The sequence below is a fragment of the Gouania willdenowi genome, chromosome 4 (genome assembly GCF_900634775.1).
Source record: "Gouania willdenowi chromosome 4, fGouWil2.1, whole genome shotgun sequence".
Lineage (NCBI taxonomy): Eukaryota > Metazoa > Chordata > Actinopteri > Blenniiformes > Gobiesocidae > Gouania > Gouania willdenowi.
Genome location: NC_041047.1, coordinates 2,026,273 through 2,048,269, shown reverse-complemented (window position 1 = coordinate 2,048,269; position 21,997 = coordinate 2,026,273). Strand labels below are relative to the sequence as shown.

The window sequence follows — 21,997 nt, the reverse complement described above, 5'->3', positions numbered from 1 at the left end:
TGAGGGAGCTGTAGTTTTAAGTATGGTATATCCAAAATTAGAGATGGAAAAGAAAAGGCTGGAGAGAATATTACATCAACGCAACAAAGTCAGTAACCCACATAATAATTTATCTCAATCATTCATCTATCCATTTTATGACCCGCTTGCTCCTTTTCAGGGTCACAGGGCATCATAAAGTATATAAAATGAAATTTCATCCACGACAACATATTGACTATATATGGCAAAACACACACAGACTCAGGCGCACATACACACACTAAGTTTTTCTTCACAATAGAATTTAAATAGACTTCATTTTCTGTTCGTCCTACTGTTTCTTTACAGCATACCGCTACCATAAATAAATAATCATCAATCAAGAGACTTAACCCCATAGTTCTATAGGCTCCCCATATAACAATCTAAGACATGGAATAAAATAAATCGTGTGCAATGTTTTACAGATTGATGTCAACAAAAACAGATTGCTTAAGATCAATAAAAACAATAGCTGAATGGGCTACCCAGTGTTGTCAGCTTGAATTAAGGTATTTGATAGAGAGAGAAAAATAGGAGACCAAGGAACTGGAGTGTAACACCTAGTCTGAGTCGAAATGCATTGCTTGTAGTTTGAAGTGGTGCAACATTGCCACCTGTATTCATTAGGTCTGCATTGCATGAACTTGTGTTGCAGCATGATATTTCAGCATTGAAAACCCCCAAATTGTTGAAGACTCCATCAATCCCTATGTTTGGAACTGTTGCACATAATGTTGATGAAGTGCAACCACCAACTGTGAAGGTACGATTGTTGTTTGTCACTGGAGGAAAATAAAAAAAAAAGAAAATGATTACTAATGGTTCATAGTGTAGCAGAACATTAAATGTAAAGGCATAGATGGTTGAGACAACAAATATAATAAATAAAAACATTTAATAGGATCACTGTGACGCATCTCTCTACAAATTTAAATTATTGTTTAGATCTAAAGTCTTGTAAGTAAATATGCAGTTATCTTTTTTTTTTTTTTTTACCAGTTCCCTGAAAGCAGTTGTTCTCTGTTCCTCGGCACTCCAGAGTAGATGAACAGTTACTGGTACCAGGGACACATTTCAAGCACTCCAGACCATTAACTGTTTCAACAGCAGGAACTGAAACAAAAAACATAAGTTGGCTTAAAGTTTAAGGAAACAGTGTTTTTATTAATGATAACTAATTCTGCATGTTCAATACATTGCTTTTAATTGAAGTGCATTGTACTTACAAGCAATAGTTCTTGTGTTGCAGTTTTCTGAGTCACAACACTGAGAAGCTACTAACACACTTGAAGAACCCAAACTCAGTGAAAAGTCATTGGTGCCATTGTTTGGACACAAGACTGGTGTTGAACATCCCTTGATGATCACTCGTTCTTCAACTCCATTATTGGTCACTACAAAGGTATCATGCATTTTGTTGAGAATGGAAACACATCGTATATAAACTCTTTTACTGTAAAAAGTGAAACACATACCAAGGAGAGCAGCTGACACACACATCGCTGTAGAACATGTACGTGATTCTTCACTTGAACAATCTGAATTTGTGCAAGTTTTGCATTGAAGTTGTTCACCTTTATAAAGAAAAATATACATTACAATACAATTTTTTTTGGCTTGTCCCACCTCAGGTTTGCAAACAGTAGATGGTAAATATAAAATAAAAATATGAATTGTAATGAACACCAGACACAAAGCTTTTTGTGCCTTATTACATTTTACCACTTAGTTGAAGCACTTACAGTACATAAATCTTGATGTGTGTTTTAATTCAAAAACTCAGACTGTTTTAGAAAGATAACGCAGTGTCACATTTTACACCAAATCTTAATAAAAGTGGTTGAAGGTCAGGAAATGTGACGGGCCAAGAGAAAATGGGACTTCTTGAGTTATTTACAGATTCTGACAGTGTGGATTCTAAGCTTTCCAATAGTGTCACACACAGGGATCTATTAATATTTGCTGAAGTTATGGCAGTTTGAACGCTGTCACTCCCTAAAGTACACATGGGAGAAAACATTCCTCAAAGATTCTGAAGTTTTTGTCACCTTAGAGCAGCAGGCAGAGAGGGCAGAAACAAAGTCTGTGCATTTGCATTAGTTTACATTAACCCAACCCCCAGCAATGGTTGTGAATAGCTGTTTGAATCATTTTATTGTGATTCATCCACAAATAATATATTTCCATTCAATGTATAGGTTAAGCGAAGTGCAGCACAAGCTTTTAAAAATTGTTTCACTTTCAGGAGCCGCTTGTATTACCTTTATCAAATGAGGTGACGTGTTCTCTGCTTGTTTGACTCAATGTGACACAGCAGTAGGAAAAAACAATGGAATACCATCTTAAATGGCTTATTTACGTGGTCAAAGAAGTGTGAAGGAGAAGGAAGCGTTGTCTGCGCCGAGTGACTTTGCTGAGTGTTTCAAACAGTTGACATTATGATTTAATCTACTACTGCTGTGATAAACACATTTTCCTGGACTCATCGGACTCTTAATTCAAATAGATGCTTATGTAGCCATGTCTTTTACTTCAACGTGTAGTTTATTGGCCAAAAAAAAAGTTTGTTTGTTTAGCCAAAGGAAGACGGTTTGGTAATTGGCTGTGGGAATTTCACACTCCCAAACACAGATGCCGCTCTGCTATAAAACAAGTCTTTTTCAAAGACAAAGGCCCCCGTCTAAATGGAGACTGGTTGTTGTCTGAACAGTTAAGTTTCAACTTCTTTGTAAAGTCAATTATCACTAATTTGTGTCAGATAATTAACTGCTCATTCCAATTAGGCACTGTACCAAAATCCCTGAAAGTAGCTGCTGTTAAACCTCTGTTAAAAAAGAGAACACTGGATGTCTCTATACTGGCTAACTATAGACCAATCAGAACCTTCCATTCATAGTCAAGATCATTGAGAAGGTGGTCTTCAACCAACTGAGTCAATTTTTAACATTCAACAAAATATTTGATAAATTTCAGCAGTCAGATCAAATCTATCACAAAAACATCTTCCACCACCTAAAGAACATTTCCAGAGTGAAAGGTTTAATGACTCAAAAAGATCAGGAGAAACTGGTCCTCACGGCAATGAAGATTTCGAAGCTGAATCCGATAACTTCAGAAAACGTCTCAGAGCGGGAAAGTCTGTAAATGCCACCCGCTGGGTTGCCTCTGTATATACGGCAGAGTTGTAACCACAAAGCACATTACTGCCCTCTACTGGTCTTTATTGTTCGAAGTAGATCCTCCCATACCTTTCAGTGTCATGCAGGAACTGCAACACAGCCTTAAAAATTATGTGGTGGTTCTCTTTATGACCAAATAAAGACCAAATAGAAAAAAGCTCTACTCCTAAGCCAGACATACTTGCAAATAGATGCTACCTTTCTCTTGGTGTCCTCTTCCCTGTTTCGGTGTATTTCTGTGGCAAGGTTACAGCGTCACATGGTATGCTAACTACAGCATTTTCTGCCTTTCCATGTGGATGCACACATAATTAGCCATTTAAGGGGTAAGCATTTTCGTTTTGTCTCCGTGTGGACGAGGCCAAAGTTTACAGCTTTAAAACCTTCGATATGGTTATTTAAAGAATGAAGTGCTTTTTTTTTTTTACAATTTCAACTGGCATATTTTGCATTAAAAAATCTCTAAGTCAAAAATAAAAACATTCATAGCAAAAATTTGAGTGCGTCATACCTGAGGTGCGATCAACTGTTCTGCTTGCTGTAAAATCATTACAAAGTTCTGTCGAACAGCAATTTGGCCCAGTGTTGAAGTTCCCAACGTCGGGCAATAATGGTAGCATCCCATGACCTGGAGCGATCTCGCACACATCTGCTGTTGTACAACCAGCAACTTGCGAAGTTCCAGAGTCGGTGTTTACTGTAAATATTAATATGTGTTACTTTTACGTTACCACAGAAAAAATATGGTTAGAAAAGGCTGGGAAAAATGTACATCTTGCAACTTGCTAAGGTTCAGAACGTGTTTTATAGTTGAGAACAACATTGAAATTAGTTTGTTTTGTAATAATAAAAACACAGTAGGAAAATGTTGGGAAAGATCTGTAATTCTGTAAACCTAATTAGTGACAAATAGCTGAAAGAAATGACCAAAAAACATATTTTGTTACCATAGTGCCAAGGTTTTCCCAAAAATTCAGTTGCATATTTTTAGTTCAAGACTAAGACAACTTAAGTGGCAGACAAACCATGTCCATCGAAGCAGGAGTTCTCTTCTCCCTGACATTGGACTAGAAAGTTACAGATGGTTGTCCCAGGGATACAAAAGAAGCACCGTTGTCCATTAGTTGGTGGACTAGTTGGAACTGGAACAAAGATGTTTTAATGTTATACAAGGGGTGACATTGTACTTTCAGAGAATAATACATGAAGAAATACGTAATTTTTCAAACACTTGTTCATCTAAAACAACTAATCAAAAAAAAACTTACTTGGAAGATTTTCTGAATTGCAGTTTTCTGTGTTGCAACATTGAGCAGTTATAATAGCATTAGAAGAAACCACATCAGTGGAAAAATCAAAAGTGCCAGTGCGTGGACAAAGGGAGGAGGCAGCACATCCTTTGAAACGGCTCGCTTCATTAGTTTCAACATCTTTGAAGAGAAAATCAGTGTAAATATTGACTGAAAGGCCATCACATTGTGTATTTCACCTGATTATTGCTAATAAGAGAATAAGAATACCTAGGCTAGAAGCTGTGATACACATTGTCTCTGAAGTACAAGTAATTGTAATTTCACTTGAACATGTTGAATCTGTGCACGATTTACATCGGAGGGGTGGAGCTGCAACAGAATAAAAACAGTCAGCAAACAGATAATGTGATGCATCAAATGAGCTGTCAATAACCAGAGGCTTTTCGGTTTTGGTCACTTTATCTCCCAACATTGCAATTGTGTTACTGGGCCAGACAACCTATGCACATGGACTGCCTAGTATAAATTACATACAAATTCGTTTATTTGGTGGTTAAGTGGCCAAAGAGTAATTTATTTACTGGCACATTTTGTGAAGTTTATTAGTGCAGAAAGTACAATAATAATCATTGCCATTTCATTTGAATTAATTATAATTTGTTACCTGCTGTACTTGGTCCAGCTGTTGTGGGCTCTGTAAAATCATTACAAAGGTTGGGCACACAACAGTTTGGCCCAGTGGTGAAGTTCCCAACCTGGGGCAATAATGGTAGCATTCCATGACCTGGAGCAACATTACACACGTCTGCTGTTGTACAACCAGCAACTTGTGAAGTCCCAGAACCGGTGTTTACTGTAAATGAGAACAACAATATAATTATTTACTCTACATTATCACTGGGAGGACTGGGACAAATGTATCGTTTTGATTGTAGCCTTAATATTTAGAAAATGCTGATTAAAAAATCCCTGCAAAAGCTTGGTTACTAACATGCAATCTCCAATAATTTTACTTTCACAAGTTTTGTATAAAACTACTTCAAGAAACCAAATTCAATTTATTGACAAAATAAAAAGGTAGACAAACCATGTCCATCAAAGCAGAAGTTCTCATTTTCTTGACATGGGACTAAAAAGTTACAGACTGGGATTCCAGGGATACAAAAGAAGCACCGGTGTCCATTATTTGATGGAGTAGATGGGACTGGAACAAAGAACATTAGGTCATGTTTTACGTGACATTTCACTTTCTGAATGTTATAGTTCAATGACTACATTATTTTACGATCATGTGTTCATCAATAAACAAACAACTAATCTTAAGAACTTACTCGGCAGATTTTCTGAATTGCAGTTTTCCGTGTTGCAACATTCAGCAGTTATAAGAGCATTAGAAGAAACCGTGTCAGTGGAAAAATCAAAAGTGCCAGTGCGTGGACAAAGGGAGGAGGCAGCACATCCTTTGAAACGGCTCTCTTCATTAGTTTCAACATCTTCAAAGAGAAAATCAGTGTTAGCATGACTAAAAGACTATCACATTGCGTATTTCATTTAATTATCAATGATAAGAAAAGACCAAAAATACCTAGGGTAGAAGCTGTGATACACATTGTCTCAGAAGTACAAGCCACTGTAACTTCACTTGAACATGTTGAATCTGTGCACGATTTACATCGGAGGGGTGGAGCTGCAACAGAATGAATAAAGTCAGCAAAATTACTAATAACATGGCTTGAAAACACTTAATCCCCGATAATGTAATTGTGTCCTTTGGGAAGGCAACATGGACAATATAAATAACATGACATTTTTGGGGGTCTTATCTGCCGAATTGCAATTGGTTGACATTAAAAGGAGTAACTTTTCTTTATTAAGTTTTAAAAGTATTTCTTTTGAATTGTTGCTTAACATGCTTTTTTAACTTTTCAAGTGCTGAGAATAAAATAAAAACCAACCCATTTTTTTTGACATACCTGTATTCTGTTAATTATACCATTCATTATTTATTCCTCATCATTTTATTCTTTAATAAATTATATTGTTGGTTTGGTACCTGCGGTAGTTGGTCCTGCTGTTGTTGGTTCTGTGAAATCATTGCAGCGGTTTGTTCCACAACAGGTTGGTCCACTGGTTAGACTTCCCACTCCTTCCATAAATGGCAGTACACCGTGATCAGGAGCAATATCACACACATCTGTTGATGTGCAGCCAGCAACAGGTTGAACTCCATTATCAGTTGAGACTGTGAATAAAAACATGAAATAAATTATTATTTTTTTAATCACTTTTCCGTAACCATATGTAGACTACAGGAACTTAAAAAAAGTCCAAATATGTACAGCTGTGTATGTGTCACATAATAACAGATTCTCTATATTGCCTTTGTAATTGATTGTACGATTTTATTTATTGTATCTTATTAACTCTAGTGTAAAAACACACCATGTCCATCAAAGCAGCGGTCCTGTGCTCCTTCACATGGGACAATAAATGAGCAAATGTCGGTGCCAGAGAGACAGAAGAAACACTGAAGGCCATTATCTGCCTGTTGAACAGGAACTAAAACAGAAAGTAGAACACTGTTATTTAAATGCTACATGTAGATACATTTCTCTAATTATTCCTTTTAAGGATACATTTTGGAATATTTTCAACTTCAAACCATCTCCATCATCACTTACCAGGCAGATTTTCTGAGTTACAGTTGTTTGTGTCGCAGCATTCAGCATCTATGATTTTATGTGAATCCACCACATCAGTAGAAAACTTAAAGGTGCCGTTGTTTGGACACAGTGTGGGAGGAGCACATCCTCTGAAAAAACTCTCATCTTCAGCTAAAACATCTACAAAGATAAAAATCAGTTTGTTTAGTTTGTTTAAAAACATATTACAGTAAATGTACTTTATGTAAATCATGTTCATAACAAGAGACAAAGATTACCTTTAATGGAAGCTGTTATACACATAGTCTCTGAAGAACAAGTCACTGACACTGGACTGGAACAAGATGATCCTGAGCAGGATAGACACTGAAGTCCTGGGACAAAAAGAAAAAACATTTCATGACTTTATGAGAATATTAGACACAAACAAAAAATCAAAAGACAAGTGAGAATATTTTAATAATCTGAAATCAAAACAATAGTCCTCTTTAGGCGTATGAATGTAAAGTGCGTTTTATTTTTTGTTTACACACTTTAATAAACAATCCCTCCAGTATTATGCTATGTTGCTATCACAACTACTAATGAAATTTCAGCCAATCCCCGTAAATTCTGCACAATCGTGCTCTGTCCAATGACCGCAACATTTTGGCTATGTTGACCTATCTGATTAAGCTCAGGCCCCTCTGCCCTGGTACATCATCATGTACATCTTACACAACAGCTTTTTATTTATCAAAACGCTTTTATTTATCATCAAATAAAATGGCTAAACAAAGAGCCAGTCAGTTTCCTGATGTGTTGCGTGGGAGTGGAGGTAAATTGTTTTGCATTGCATGTAATAGTGTGGTGAAACACAGCTAAAAGTCATTGCTTGACAGGCACTTATCGATATCAACAAACATTTCCAGGAGTTGGAGAAATTCAATGATCACAGTCACAAGTTATCATAATTGAAGCAGTTGCTTTCAGATCTATTACCGGCACCTAGTGGTACTTCTGCCTGGGTAGTGCAGACACTAAGCAATCAACAAGTTTACAAATTATACATTGTAAAAAAATCAAATAAATACATGTTAAATCAATTATTCTTTTTTATCTAATTGTGGGAATACATGTACAGTATTTACAGGTGGACTGTGATTTGTGTCTGTGTTTGTGCAAACATGCTTTTCATTTTTCACAGGGATATAGAGAAGAGAGTATATAATCTGAAATATTCAAACCAATTAGTTTTTGGCAGCTAAAAATAAGTTTGTATTGCATAACATTGATAGAATACACAGTATCTGTTTATTTCAAATGTCTGAGAGGATTGATGCGCCACCTGCACTGCAGTACACTTCCTTTCAAAGAGTGGCTTTCCTGCATCAATGAGATTCTTATGAGGAAAAGTACCAAAAGTTATTTCCAGGAATTTAGTTTTTTTGTTGCTGAACCAAAACAACCACTAATTTTCTGTTTAGTACTTTTTACTTAAAACCTTATAACTGTAATCAAAACTATAAAAATGTTGTTAAATTGTTGTCAATTTTAGCCCTGTCATGTATTATTGTAAAAAAATTTTAAAAAAAAATCAGTTTGTTGAAAAATTGACCTGTTTACGCAAAAGATTTGGAAAAAAAATAAGCACTTATAAAACAGCAAATTTTGCCAAATATTTTTTAGAAAGTTGGCCCAATATCGGGATATTTAAGATAGGCTGCAAGTTCTTGTGGAATCTTTGAGGGACTAAATAATGTTTTTCAAATAATAATGTTAAAGTAACAATGTTTGAGCAATCCTACATTTTAGAGAGAGATTGTAACTCCAATTTCAATGTGTCATGTATTTTTTTGTTTAAAGTCTTGAGAAGAGTGCATCGAAAAAATGCATTATCAGTTTTATCTCATTATGAAAGCAGATATCCATGAACAATTCATCTTTTTGTCTGGCACTTGTATTATAAAGTCTCTCGCACTAAGCCAAATCTGGTTTAGCTTTGTAGAATCAAAGAATAAATGTAGTCTTTGTTCTTTTCACCTGTTGATGGTTTAATACCTGTTGTACTCATAGGAGTTGTAGTTGGTCCTGCTGTTGTTGGTTCTGTGAAATCATTGCAATTGTTTGTTCCACAACAGGTTGGTCCACTGGTTAGACTTCCCACTCCTTCCATAAATGGCAGTACACCGTGATCAGGAGCAATTTCACACACATCTGTTGATGTGCAGCCAGCAACAGGTAGAACTCCAGTATCAGTTGAGACTGTGAATGAAAACATGACAGAAATGATTATTTTTCTCTTTAACACAAACTTGTAGAGTACAGGAACTGAAGAATGCAAACATGTACATTTGTGTCTTTGTCATTTACTAAAAGGATTTTCATAAATGGCATAATAGATCTAGTGTATTATTATTAATATTAATGTTTCTCCATTTGGATCTGTTGTTTTTCATCCAAAAACATACTTTTATTTAAAAAATACATTCTTTCCAAACATTTCAAGTGAGACAAACCACACAAATTTTTAATGATAACTCTAGTGTAGAAACACACCATGTCCATCAAAGCAGCGGTCCTGTGCTCCTTCACATCGAACAATAAATGAGCAACTGTCGGTGCCAGAGAGACAGAAGAAACACTGAAGGCCATTTTCTGCCTGTTGAACAGGAACTAAAAAAAGGAGAATGCTGTCATTAAAAATCCAACATTCAGATAATTTTTTTTCTTTATTATTGTTCTTATAGACAGATTTTGGGTCATTACTTTTCTGATACTATATAGTGACCCTTAAATCATCACTTACCAGTCAGAGTTTCTGAGTTACAGTTGTTTGTGTCGCAGCATTCAGCATCTATGATTTTATATGACTCCACCACATCAGTAGAAAACTTAAAGGTGCCGTTGTGTGGACACAGTGTGGGAGGAGCACATCCTCTGAAAAAACTCTCATCTCCTGATAAAACATCTACAAAAATAAAAATCAGTTTGTTTAGTTTGTTTAAAAACATTATTACAGTAAACGTACTTCATGTAAATTATGTTCATTACAAGAGACAAAGATTACCTTTAATGGAAGCTGTTATACACATAGTATCTGAAGAACAAGTCACTGACACTGGACTGGAACAAGATGAATCTGAGCAGGATAGACACTGAAGTCCTGGGACAAGAACAAAAAAGATGCATTTCTTTTTTTAAAAAAATATTAGACAAACAAAAATGGCAATGATTTCATCAAAACAAAGCGACAATCGTAATAATTCTGTCACGTGTGAGTACGATTTCTGTAATGACACGATACTGGCTGTAAAGAGCCACTCAATAGCTTTCAGAAACTACTCGAATTTATCCAATAGAACAAATATAAGCTGAGTTATGGTCAGACAAGTGAGAATATTGTAATAACTCAAATCACAAGGATAGATTTCTTTAGGCATGTTAACATTCAAGTTTACCTTATTTGCTTTCATATTTTAATAAACAATCCCTCCAGTATTATGCTATGTTGCTATCACAACTACTAATGAAATTTCAGCCAATCCCCGTAAATTCTGCACAATCGTGCTCTGTCCAATGACCGCAACATTTTGGCTATGTTGACCTATCTGATTAAGCTCAGGCCCCTCTGCCCTGGTACATCATCATGTACATCTTACACAACTGCTTTTTATTTATCAAGACGCTTTTATTTATCATCAAATAATATGGCTAAACAAAGAGCCAGTCAGTTTCCTGATGTGTTGCGTGAGAGTGGAGGTAAATTGTTTTGCATTGCGTGCAATAGTGTGGTGAAACACAACTAAAAGTCATTGCTTGACAGGCACTTATCGATATCAACAAACATTTCCAAGAGTTGGAGAAATTCAATGATCACAGTCACAAGTTATCATAATTGAAGCAGTTGCTTTCAGATCTATTACCGGCACCTAGTGGTACTTCTGCCTGGGTAGTTCAGAAATAAGGAGAAAGTAGATGAGTTTAAACATTATATATTGTAAAAAAAAATAAAACAAAGAATAAATTATTATTTTTATCGATTAGTGGTAATAGACGTACACATATTACAGGTGGACTGTGATTTTTGTGCATGATTGCGTGCACGTGTTTTGCCATTGTCATAGGGGTACAGAGAATACAGTATGTACCTGATCATGTAAAATGGTCAAACTGATTCATTTTTGGTAGCTAAAAATAATTTTTTTGCATCACATTCATATAAAATACACAGTATCTATTTAACACATGTATGAGGATTGATGTTAATACTGTCCTTTCATAGAGTTGCTTTCCTGCATCAAGGAGATTCTTACAGGAAAAGCACTACTTGTTTTTTTCTTCATTAAAAACTTCTTCAAACTGTGCTGGAAATTATAGATATAGTGTTGCATTGTTGTGAATCTGAGCCCTTCTCTGTATTGTCATGAAGAAATTCATAAATACAAAGCCTTAAAAAAAACTCCAACTTTTGACACAATTATTTTAAGGAATTTAAGTCATATCTCAAACAAATTTGTAGTGAAATCGTGGAGGAACTGAATCATGGTTCTGAAATAATAATGTCAAAGTAACAATGTGTGGAAAAATCCCACACTTAGAGAGATGGATCACAACTATAGCTGCAATTATCATGTACTTGTTTGGTTAAGTCTTGTGAAGAGTAAATCTCATCAGTGCTTTAGTTTCATCTCGTTGTGAAAGCAGATTTACATGAACAGTTACCTCGTCTTTTTGTGAAACACTGTGTGCCAACTGTACTATAAAGATTCTTGCACTGAGGGCAATCTGGTTTAGCTTTGAGAAATCAAAGAATCAATGTAGTCTTTGTTCTTTTGACCTGTTGATGGTTTAATACCTGTTGTAATAATAGGAGTTGTAGTTGGTCCTGCTGTTGTTGGTTCTGTGAAATCATTGCAGTGGTTTGTTCCACAACAGGTTGGTCCACTGGTTAGATTTCCCACTCCTTCCATAAATGGCAGTACACCGTGTTCAGGAGCAATTTCACACACATCTGTTGATGTGCAGCCAGCAACAGGTAGAACTCCAGTATCAGTTGAGACTGTGAATGAAAACATGACATAAATGATTATTTTTCTCTTTAACACAAACTTGTAGAGTACAGGAACTGAAGAATGCAAACATGTACATTTGTGTCTTTGTCGTTTACTAAAAGGATTTTCATAAATGGCATAATAGATCTAGTGTATTATTATTAATATTAATGTTTCTCCATTTGGATCTGTTGTTTTTTATCCAAAAACATATTTTTATTTAAAAAATACATTCTTTCCAAACATTTCAAGTGATACAAACCACACAAATATTTAATGATAACTCTAGTGTAAAAACACACCATGTCCATCAAAGCAGCGGTCCTGTGCTCCTTCACATCGGACAGTAAATGAGCAACTGTCGGTGCCAGAGAGACAGAAGAAACACTGAAGGCCATTTTCTGCCTGTTGAACAGGAACTAAAAAAAGGAGAATGCTGTCATTAAAAATCCAACATTCAGATTATTTTTTTTCTTTTTTATTGTTCTTATAGACAGATTTTGGGTCATTACTTTTCTGATACTATATAGTGACCCTTAAATCATCACTTACCAGTCAGAGTTTCTGAGTTACAGTTGTTTGTGTCGCAGCATTCAGCATCTATGATTTTATATGAATCCACCACATCAGTAGAAAACTTAAAGGTGTCGTTGTGTGGACACAGTGTGGGAGGAGCACATCCTCTGAAAAAACTCTCATCTCCTGATAAAACATCTACAAAGATAAAAATCAGTTTGTTTAGTTTGTTTAAAAACATGTTACAGTAAATGTACTTCATGTAAATTATGTTCATAACAAGAGACAAAGATTACCTTTAATGGAAGCTGTTATACACATAGTCTCTGAAGAACAAGTCACTGACACTGGACTGGAACAAGATGAATCTGAGCAGGATAGACACTGAAGTCCTGGGACAAGAACAAAAAAGATGCATTTCTTTTTTAAAAAAATATTAGACAAACAAAAATGGCAATGATTTCATCAAAACAAAGCGACAATCGTAATAATTCTGTCACGTGTGAGTACGATTTCTGTAATGACACGATACTGGCTGTAAAGAGCCACTCAATAGCTTTCAGAAACTACTCGAATTTATCCAATAGAACAAATATAAGCTGAGTTATGGTCAGACAAGTGAGAATATTGTAATAACTCAAATCACAAGGATAGATTTCTTTAGGCATGTTAACATTCAAGTTTACCTTATTTGCTTTCATATTTTAATAAACAATCCCTCCAGTATTATGCTATGTTGCTATCACAACTACTAATGATATTTCTGCCAATCCCCGTAAATCCTGCACAATCGTGCTCTGTCCAATGACCGCAACATTTTGGCTATGTTGACCTATCTGATTAAGCTCAGGCCCCTCTGCCCTGGTACATCATCATGTACATCTTACACAACTGCTTTTTATTTATCAAAACGCTTTTATTTATCATCAAATAATATGGCTAAACAAAGAGCCAGTCAGTTTCCTGATGTGTTGCGTGAGAGTGGAGGTAAATTGTTTTGCATTGCGTGTAATAGTGTGGTGAAACACAACTAAAAGTCATTGCTTGACAGGCACTTATCGATATCAACAAACATTTCCAGGAGTTGGAGAAATTCAATGATCACAGTCACAAGTTATCATAATTGAAGCAGTTGCTTTCAGATCTATTACCGGCACCTAGTGGTACTTCTGCTTGGGTAGTTCAGAAATAAGGAGAAAGTAGACGAGTTTAAACATTATATATTGTAAAAAAAATAAAATAAAGAATAAATTATTATTTTTATCGATTAGTGGTAATAGACGTACACATATTACAGGTGGACTGTGATTTTTGTGCATGATTGCGTGCACGTGTTTTGCCATTGTCATAGGGGTACAGAGAATACAGTATGTACCTGATCATGTAAAATGGTCAAACTGATTCATTTTTGGTAGCTAAAAATAATTTTTTTGCATCACATTCAAATAAAATACACAGTATCTATTTAACACATGTATGAGGATTGATGTTAATACTGTCCTTTCATAGAGTTGCTTTCCTGCATCAAGGAGATTCTTACAGGAAAAGCACTACTTGTTTTTTTCTTCATTAAAAACTTCTTCAAACTTTGCTGGAAATTATAGATATAGTGTTGCATTGTTGTGAATCTGAGCCCTTCTCTGTATTGTCATGAAGAAATTTATAAATACAAAGCCTTAAAAAAAACTCCAACTTTTGACACAATTATTTTAAGGAATTTAAGTCATATCTCAAACAAATTTGTAGTGAAATCGTGGAGGAACTGAATCATGGTTCTGAAATAATAATGTCAAAGTAACAATGTGTGGAAAAATCCCACACTTAGAGAGATGGATCACAACTATAGCTGCAATTGTCATGTACTTGTTTGGTTAAGTCTTGTGAAGAGTAAATCTCATCAGTGCTTTAGTTTCATCTCGTTGTGAAAGCAGATTTACATGAACAGTTACCTCGTCTTTTTGTGAAACACTGTGTGCCAACTGTACTATAAAGATTCTTGCACTGAGGGCAATCTGGTTTAGCTTTGAGAAATCAAAGAATCAATGTAGTCTTTGTTCTTTTGACCTGTTGATGGTTTAATACCTGTTGTACTCATAGGAGTTGGAGTTGGTCCTGCTGTTGTTGGTTCTGTGAAATCATTGCAGTGGTTTGTTCCACAACAGGTTGGTCCACTGGTTAGATTTCCCACTCCTTCCATAAATGGCAGTACACCGTGATCAGGAGCAATTTCACACACATCTGTTGATGTGCAGCCAGCAACAGGTAGAACTCCAGTATCAGTTGAGACTGTGAATGAAAACATGACATAAATGATTATTTTTCTCTTTAACACAAACTTGTAGAGTACAGGAACTGAAGAATGCAAACATGTACATTTGTGTCTTTGTCGTTTACTAAAATGATTTTCATAAATGGCATAATAGATCTAGTGTATTATTATTAATATTAATGTTTCTCCATTTGGATCTGTTGTTTTTCGTCTAAAAACATACTTTTATTTCAAAAATACATTCTTTCCAAACATTTCAAGTGAGACAAACCACACAAATATTTAATGATAACTCTAGTGTAAAAACATACCATGTCCATCAAAGCAGCGGTCCTGTGCTCCTTCACATCGGACAGTAAACGAGCAACTGTCGGTGCCAGAGAGACAGAAGAAACACTGAAGGCCGTTTTCTGCCTGTTGAACAGGAACTAAAAAAAGGAGAATGCTGTCATTAAAAATCCAACATGCAGATTATTTTTTTTCTTTATTATTGTTCTTATAGACAGATTTTGAGTCATTACTTTTCTGATACTATATAGTGACCCTTAAATCATCACTTACCAGTCAGAGTTTCTGAGTTGCAGTTGTTTGTGTCGCAGCATTCAGCATCTATGATTTTATATGAATCCACCACATCAGTAGAAAACTTAAAGGTGCCGTTGTGTGGACACAGTGTGGGAGGAGCACATCCTCTGAAAAAACTCTCATCTCCAGATAAAACATCTACAAAGATAAAAATCAGTTTGTTTAGTTTGTTTAAAAACATGTTACAGTAAATGTACTTCATGTAAATTATGTTCATTACAAGAGACAAAGATTACCTTTAATGGAAGCTGTTATACACATAGTCTCTGAAGAACAAGTCACTGACACTGGACTGGAACAAGATGATCCTGAGCAGGATAGACACTGAAGTCCTGGAACTAGAGGAGAAACAGAACAGGAATATGTGAGATTATTACAAACAAAGAAAGTCAGAGAACCAGTGAGAACATTTTAGCACCTTACATTTTTAGGATGTTTTTTATGTGGCTATATCTAAAGGTGAAATTTTACCTTCAGATTTCATTAATAAATGTGAAATAGTAATGATGGGTGTTCTCAACATAGCATTTTTTTTTTCTTAAAGATTTCATAGATAAATTGTAACATTATTTACAAAATAACACTTAATGCAGTTGCAGTTTTGTTTATATGTTGTCTTTATCACAGATTTTTTATTTAACTAAATTTTTGTGGGTAAAAGACTGTAATCAGCACTTTTATAATTATTCTAACGCTGACTATAATCACGTTTATCTTTGTGGAGCTGAAAGTTAAAGAATAAACATAGTCTGTTTTTTTCACCTGTTGATGGTTTAATACCTGTTGTACTCATAGGAGTTGTAGTTGGTCCTGCTGTTGTTGGTTCTGTGAAATCATTGCAGTGGTTTGTTCCACAACAGGTTGGTCCACTGGTTAGATTTCCCACTCCTTCCATAAATGGCAGTACACCGTGATCAGGAGCAATTTCACACACATCTGTTGATGTGCAGCCAGCAACAGGTAGAACTCTATTATCAGTTGAGACTGTGAATGAAAACATGAAATAAAGGTTTTTTTTTTGTTTTTTTTTTAATTATTTCTACAAACTGGAAAAAAATCCAAGCATGTGCAGCTGTAACTGTGTCCCATTTAATTTTTTAAAGCATACCTTGTTCTTGTCACATTATTTGAATGAAGCCATTACGATATTTATATATTTAACTCAATTAGGGCTGAAACAATTTCTCGAATAATTTGAGTGTCCGTGTAGCAGTGTAAAGATCAAGGACAGACGCGATGTTGAGAGTAAAAAGTTACTAAAAACGAAATGTTGATAGCGTGGGAGCATTTTAAGCTGGTGAACACTGTTACACATGTTCAGACAGCCCTGGCATACGACAACAATATGTGTTAAATGCTGTAGCAACTCCCCTGAAGGAATCCGGTTTACTCCAACAGTGGCTGAACCAAGACAAATCAAAATTAAGTTAATGTAGTGCAGGGATGTAACGATTAATTGCATTTAAAAATTGATTCATAGGTATCACGATTCACATCGATACTGTGAAAATTGAATCGCAGTACTTTTTTTAAACGCTATCCAGAAGTGTTGGAGGCGGGCAGAATCTGCTAATATTTTCTTTCTGGCCGCCTTCTACTTTTAAACATGTTCATAAATGATTCCTTACCCCTTTAGCACCACAAAATATCTGTAATATTACGTGCATTTCTGTAAAAGTCACGTTTTTCTATTAGCTCTTTCTGTTAGCATTGCATCTCTTCTTCACTGCAAGATATCTGCATGCCAACCAATCTCTGGGTTACCAGCGCCCTCTGCTGGTCCAAACAAATATTTGACCTGAATACAATGAAATGACCGTTTTTTTTTTTTTTTTTAGAGTCCAATTGTTAAGACACAAAATACATTTTCAGTTGCACTTTTAAAAATAACTATTATGCAGTTTTGCATCGTTTACTATATTACCAGAAGTTAAATTAATAGGCTTCGTGCTCCGGAGGGCCAGGTTTTTGTATGACTACTGTTGATGCGTAATTATAGTCCTAAACCTGCACGTTTAACACAGATCTGTATCATAAAGAAGATGGGAAAATAAAAACATGATAAGCTAGCTAGGCAGTTGTCAAATTTAGCTCTCAAGCCATTGATGGATTAGCTATCAAGAAGCACTTAGATGTGATCAAATACAGCAAATATTATAATTTCAATTTGAACACTGCAAAGACTCAAAAAGTAATTTGTTTTCCACTTTTTTTTCTATTTTATTTAATTTTTATTATAAATTCCTTTAAAAGTTATTTTATAATACATTTGTTTTATTTATTTTAATATTTTCTAGTCATATTTCCTGAGTTGCAATTACCATTTGCTGCTTTGCGCAATGTATGAAAATAAAAATGTCGATTGTCTAAAAAAAAGAAACCAATTGTTCCTTCATTAAGTGGAATGTCTTATTTTGTCATGTATAATTTCTCTTTAACCAAACAAAAATATGTTTTCCTCTGATTATTGGATTAAACAATGGAATTTTCAGTAGAATGCTCGATTACAAAAATATTCGATGGCTGCAGCCCTAAACTCAGTTGTAAAAACACACCATGTCCATCAAAGCAGCGGTCCTGTGCTCCTTCACATCGGACAGTAAACGAGCAACTGTCGGTGCCAGAGAGACAGAAGAAACACTCAAGGCCATTTTCTGCCTGTTGAACAGGAACTAAAACAGAAATGAAAACGTTGTCATGCAAATGCAACATACAGATATGTTTTCTTTTAATATTCATTTTATAGACCGATAGGTTCTCTTCTACTCCAACAAATCATCTCCTCCATCATCACTTACCAGGCAGAGTTTCTGAGTTACAGTTGTTTGTGTCGCAGCATTCAGCATCTATGATTTTATATGAATCCACCACATCAGTAGAAAACTTAAAGGTGCCGTTGTGTGGACACAGTGTGGGAGGAGCACATCCTCTGAAAAAACTCTCATCTCCTGATGAAAGATCTACAAACACAAGATAAAAGATAGGATTCAGTTTGTTTAGTTTGTCTAAAAACATGTTACAGTAAATGTACTTCATGTAAATCATGTTCATAACAAGAGACAAAGATTACCTTTAATGGAAGCTGTTATACACATAGTCTCTGAAGAACAAGTCACTGACACTGGACTGGAACAAGATGATCCTGAGCAGGATAGACACTGAAGTCCTGGAACGAAAAGAAAAAAAAGTACAGAGCTTGTTAAAAAACTTAGATTATCATTTCAGGACTGCAGGTTAAAGAACATAGATTTTCTTGGTTGAACCCATGTTTATAATTTTTTAAAATGTTTAAAACACAATTATGTGTTTATAATTTGACCTTTTTTGGGCTTAGTCCCCATTTAGAGAATTGCTTAAAAGATTAAAGTAAACAAAATTTAATACAGCATTTTAAATTATTTTTAACATAATATGAAGTACCTGTGTCTGTGGCCAAAGTAGTTGTAGTCGGTGCAGTTGATGTAGTTAGTGCTGCAGTCATTGTAGTAGTAGTTTGTAGTGCAATTGTAGTTGGTTGGGTGGTTGTAGTATTTGGTGGACCAGTAGTTGTAGTAGTTGGTGCAGCAGTTGTAGTAGTTGGTGCAGCAGTTGTAGTAGTTGGTGCAGCAGTTGTAGTAGTTGGTGCAGAGGTTGTAGTAGTTGGTGCAGTGGTTGTAGTAGTTGGTGGACCAGTAGTTGTAGTAGTTGGTGCAGCAGTTGTAGTTGTTGGTGCAGCGGTCGTAGTCGTCGGTGCAGTGGTTGTAGTAGATGGTGGGGCAGTGGTTGTAGTAGTTGGTGGGGCAGTGGTTGTAGTCGTTGGTGCAGTGGTTGTAGTAGTTGGTGGGGCAGTGGTTGTAGTCGTTGGTGCAGTGGTTGTAGTAGTTGGGGCAGTGGTGGTAGTAGTTGGTGGGGCAGTGGTGGTAGTAGTTGGTGGGGCAGTGGTGGTAGTAGTTGGTGGGGCAGTGGTGGTAGTAGTTGGTGGGGCAGTGGTTGTAGTAGTTGGTGCAGTGGTTGTAGTAGTTGGTGGGGCAGTGGTGGTAGTAGTTGGTGGGGCAGTTGTTGTAGTTGGTGATGCAGTTGTTGTCGTAGTTGGTGGTGTAGTGGTTGTAGTTGGTGCAACAGTTGTAGTAGTTGGTGTTGCAGTTGGTGGTCCAGTAGTTGTAGACCCACCAGTTGTAGTAGGAGGCGCTGTAGTTGTTGTTCCATCATTACATTCATCTGTATTACAACAGTTTGGTCCAGAGCTGAAGGTTCCTAACTCTGGTAATAATGGCAGTTCTCCCAGCCTTCTACTTGCAGTACACACACTTGGTGATGCACAGCCATAAGCTTCATTAGTCACTGTGAATTAAAATGAATTTTAGTAATAATGTGAAAAGTTTTATAAAACACTTGTGTTGCTTTTCCATCCATTTTTTAGTTGTGCAATGTGTCACTAAACCTTTTATGGCTTTATTAGTTTATAAACCAAAAAGGAAATCTTTGGTCAACTCAAAATATCTTTCTAAATAAAGGGGAAAAAGCTGTAATAAAGGTTTAAAAATAATGTTGATCAACAAGTTGTTTTACTCACATGTGCCTTGAATACACAAGGTTTCGTTTCCTTGGCAGTCAAATGAGAGGTCACATCGACCATTGAGACAGAAGAAACAGTGGAGACCATTGAGGTTCTCTGACCGAGTCAGTACTGCAACGTAAAATGAGAGTTGTTTGACTAATATGATTACTATGGTGATAAACTGCTTCTACAAAGTCAAAAGCAGCTGAGTTCATGATTGAAAATCTCAAAAGCACAGACTTAATTTAATTCATATTTTTTTAAGAGCATAATCCACATTCTAAATAACAGTAAATGCTTTAATATGAACAACCAATGATCATGACCAAAGCGCTAGATGTAAACCATTATCCTAATATTATAAAGAAGCTTATATCGTTCAATGGGTGCATACAAATTGAATAAATCATCTACTTACCAGGCAATGTATTATTGTTGCACTCATCAGTATCACAGCACTCAGCAGATATCAGTGCACCTGAAATACCCAAGTCAAGTTCATAATCCTGAAGGCCAGTGTTTGGACACAGAGTTGACGATGCACATGCTTTGTAGATGCGTGTTGTTCCAGGTGAACCAGGTTTGGTTTCTTTTGTTTAAAAAAAAAAAGATTGCTCATGTTACCTTAAGGCAGTTCATCATAGAGAAAGCACATTTTAAATAGAAATGTTATTGATTTAAATAAAAAAAGTAAATAGTACCAAGGATTGTTGCTGTAACACACATAGTGTCTGCAGGACATGTCACTGTATCTTCAGTTATACATGAACCAGTGCAACTTTGACACCGCAGACCTCCAGTTACTGTAGTTGGCAGAGCGGTGGTAGTTGTGAATGGAGGCGGGGTAGTTGGAGGTGTGGTAGTTGTAGTTAGTGGTGTTGTTGTTGTGAATGGAGGTGTTGTAGTTGGAGATGTGGTAGTTGTGGAAGTGGTAGTTGGTGTTGTAGTAGGAAGGGCTGTAGTTGTAGTTCCATCATTACATTCATCTGTATTACAACAGTTTGGCCCAGAGCTGAAGGTTCCTAACTCTGGTAATAATGGTATTTCTCCCAGCCTTCTACTTGCAGTACACACACTTGGTGATGCACAGCCATAAGCTTCATTAGTCACTGTGAATTAAAAGGAATTTTAGTAACAATGTGAAAAGTTTTATTGAACACTTGTGTTGCTTTTCCATCCATTTTTTTAGTTGTGTAATGTGTCACCAAACCTTTTATGGCTTTATTAGTTTATAAACCAAAAAGGAAATCTTTGGTCAACTCAAAATATCTTTCAAAATAAGGGGGAAAAAGCTGTAATAAAGGTTTAAAAATAATGTTGATCAACAAGTTGTTTTACTCACATGTGCCTTGAATACACAAGGTTTCGTTTCCTTGGCAGTCAAATGAGAGGTCACATCGACCATTGACACAGAAGAAACAGTGGAGACCATTGAGGTTCTCTGACCGAGTCAGTACTGCAACGTAAAATGAGAGTTGTTTGACTAATTTGATTACTATGGTGATAAACTGCTTCTACAAAGTCAAGAGCAGTTGAGTTCATGATTGGAAATCTCAAAAGCACAGACTTAATCTAATTCATATTTTTTTAAGAGCATAATCCACATTCTAAATAACAGTAAATGCTTTAATATTAACAACCAATGATCATGACCAAAGCGCTAGATGTAAACCATTATCCTAATATTACAAAGAAGCTTATATCGTTCAATGGGTGCATACAATTTGAATAAATCATCTACTTACCAGGCAATGTATTATTGTTGCACTCATCAGTATCACAGCACTCAGCAGATATCAGTGTACTTGAAATACCCAAGTCAAGTTCATAATCCTGAAGGCCAGTGTTTGGACACAGAGTTGACGATGCACATGCTTTGTAGATGCGTGTTGTTCCAGGTGAACCAGGTTTGGTTTCTTTTGTTTAAAAAAAAAAAGA

The 21,997-nt window shown here is 35.8% G+C and overlaps 1 protein-coding gene across 1 annotated transcript in view; it reads right to left on the bottom strand.

The window, feature by feature from the left end:
- Positions 1 to 296: 296 nt before the first annotated feature.
- Positions 297 to 21,997, bottom strand: part of LOC114462498 (mucin-2-like) — a 28,983-nt gene continuing 7,282 nt past the window's right edge. Inside the window, exons 11-48 of the mRNA XM_028445387.1 lie at positions 21,805 to 21,975; positions 21,402 to 21,515; positions 20,761 to 21,168; positions 20,478 to 20,648; positions 20,075 to 20,188; positions 18,943 to 19,842; positions 18,593 to 18,688; positions 18,321 to 18,482; positions 18,078 to 18,194; positions 16,303 to 16,506; positions 15,759 to 15,860; positions 15,499 to 15,660; positions 15,249 to 15,365; positions 14,751 to 14,954; positions 12,965 to 13,060; positions 12,705 to 12,866; positions 12,455 to 12,571; positions 11,957 to 12,160; positions 10,169 to 10,264; positions 9,908 to 10,069; positions 9,658 to 9,774; positions 9,160 to 9,363; positions 7,398 to 7,493; positions 7,138 to 7,299; positions 6,899 to 7,015; positions 6,510 to 6,698; positions 6,042 to 6,143; positions 5,788 to 5,949; positions 5,544 to 5,660; positions 5,121 to 5,309; positions 4,724 to 4,825; positions 4,472 to 4,633; positions 4,229 to 4,345; positions 3,715 to 3,900; positions 1,500 to 1,598; positions 1,251 to 1,418; positions 1,021 to 1,137; positions 297 to 806 (exon numbers count right to left, since the gene is read on the bottom strand). Of these exons, the coding sequence (XP_028301188.1) occupies positions 529 to 806; positions 1,021 to 1,137; positions 1,251 to 1,418; positions 1,500 to 1,598; positions 3,715 to 3,900; positions 4,229 to 4,345; positions 4,472 to 4,633; positions 4,724 to 4,825; positions 5,121 to 5,309; positions 5,544 to 5,660; positions 5,788 to 5,949; positions 6,042 to 6,143; positions 6,510 to 6,698; positions 6,899 to 7,015; positions 7,138 to 7,299; positions 7,398 to 7,493; positions 9,160 to 9,363; positions 9,658 to 9,774; positions 9,908 to 10,069; positions 10,169 to 10,264; positions 11,957 to 12,160; positions 12,455 to 12,571; positions 12,705 to 12,866; positions 12,965 to 13,060; positions 14,751 to 14,954; positions 15,249 to 15,365; positions 15,499 to 15,660; positions 15,759 to 15,860; positions 16,303 to 16,506; positions 18,078 to 18,194; positions 18,321 to 18,482; positions 18,593 to 18,688; positions 18,943 to 19,842; positions 20,075 to 20,188; positions 20,478 to 20,648; positions 20,761 to 21,168; positions 21,402 to 21,515; positions 21,805 to 21,975 (6,563 nt within the window). The 3' untranslated portion in view covers positions 297 to 528. The remainder of the gene's footprint in view (positions 807 to 1,020; positions 1,138 to 1,250; positions 1,419 to 1,499; positions 1,599 to 3,714; positions 3,901 to 4,228; positions 4,346 to 4,471; positions 4,634 to 4,723; positions 4,826 to 5,120; positions 5,310 to 5,543; positions 5,661 to 5,787; positions 5,950 to 6,041; positions 6,144 to 6,509; positions 6,699 to 6,898; positions 7,016 to 7,137; positions 7,300 to 7,397; positions 7,494 to 9,159; positions 9,364 to 9,657; positions 9,775 to 9,907; positions 10,070 to 10,168; positions 10,265 to 11,956; positions 12,161 to 12,454; positions 12,572 to 12,704; positions 12,867 to 12,964; positions 13,061 to 14,750; positions 14,955 to 15,248; positions 15,366 to 15,498; positions 15,661 to 15,758; positions 15,861 to 16,302; positions 16,507 to 18,077; positions 18,195 to 18,320; positions 18,483 to 18,592; positions 18,689 to 18,942; positions 19,843 to 20,074; positions 20,189 to 20,477; positions 20,649 to 20,760; positions 21,169 to 21,401; positions 21,516 to 21,804; positions 21,976 to 21,997) is intronic.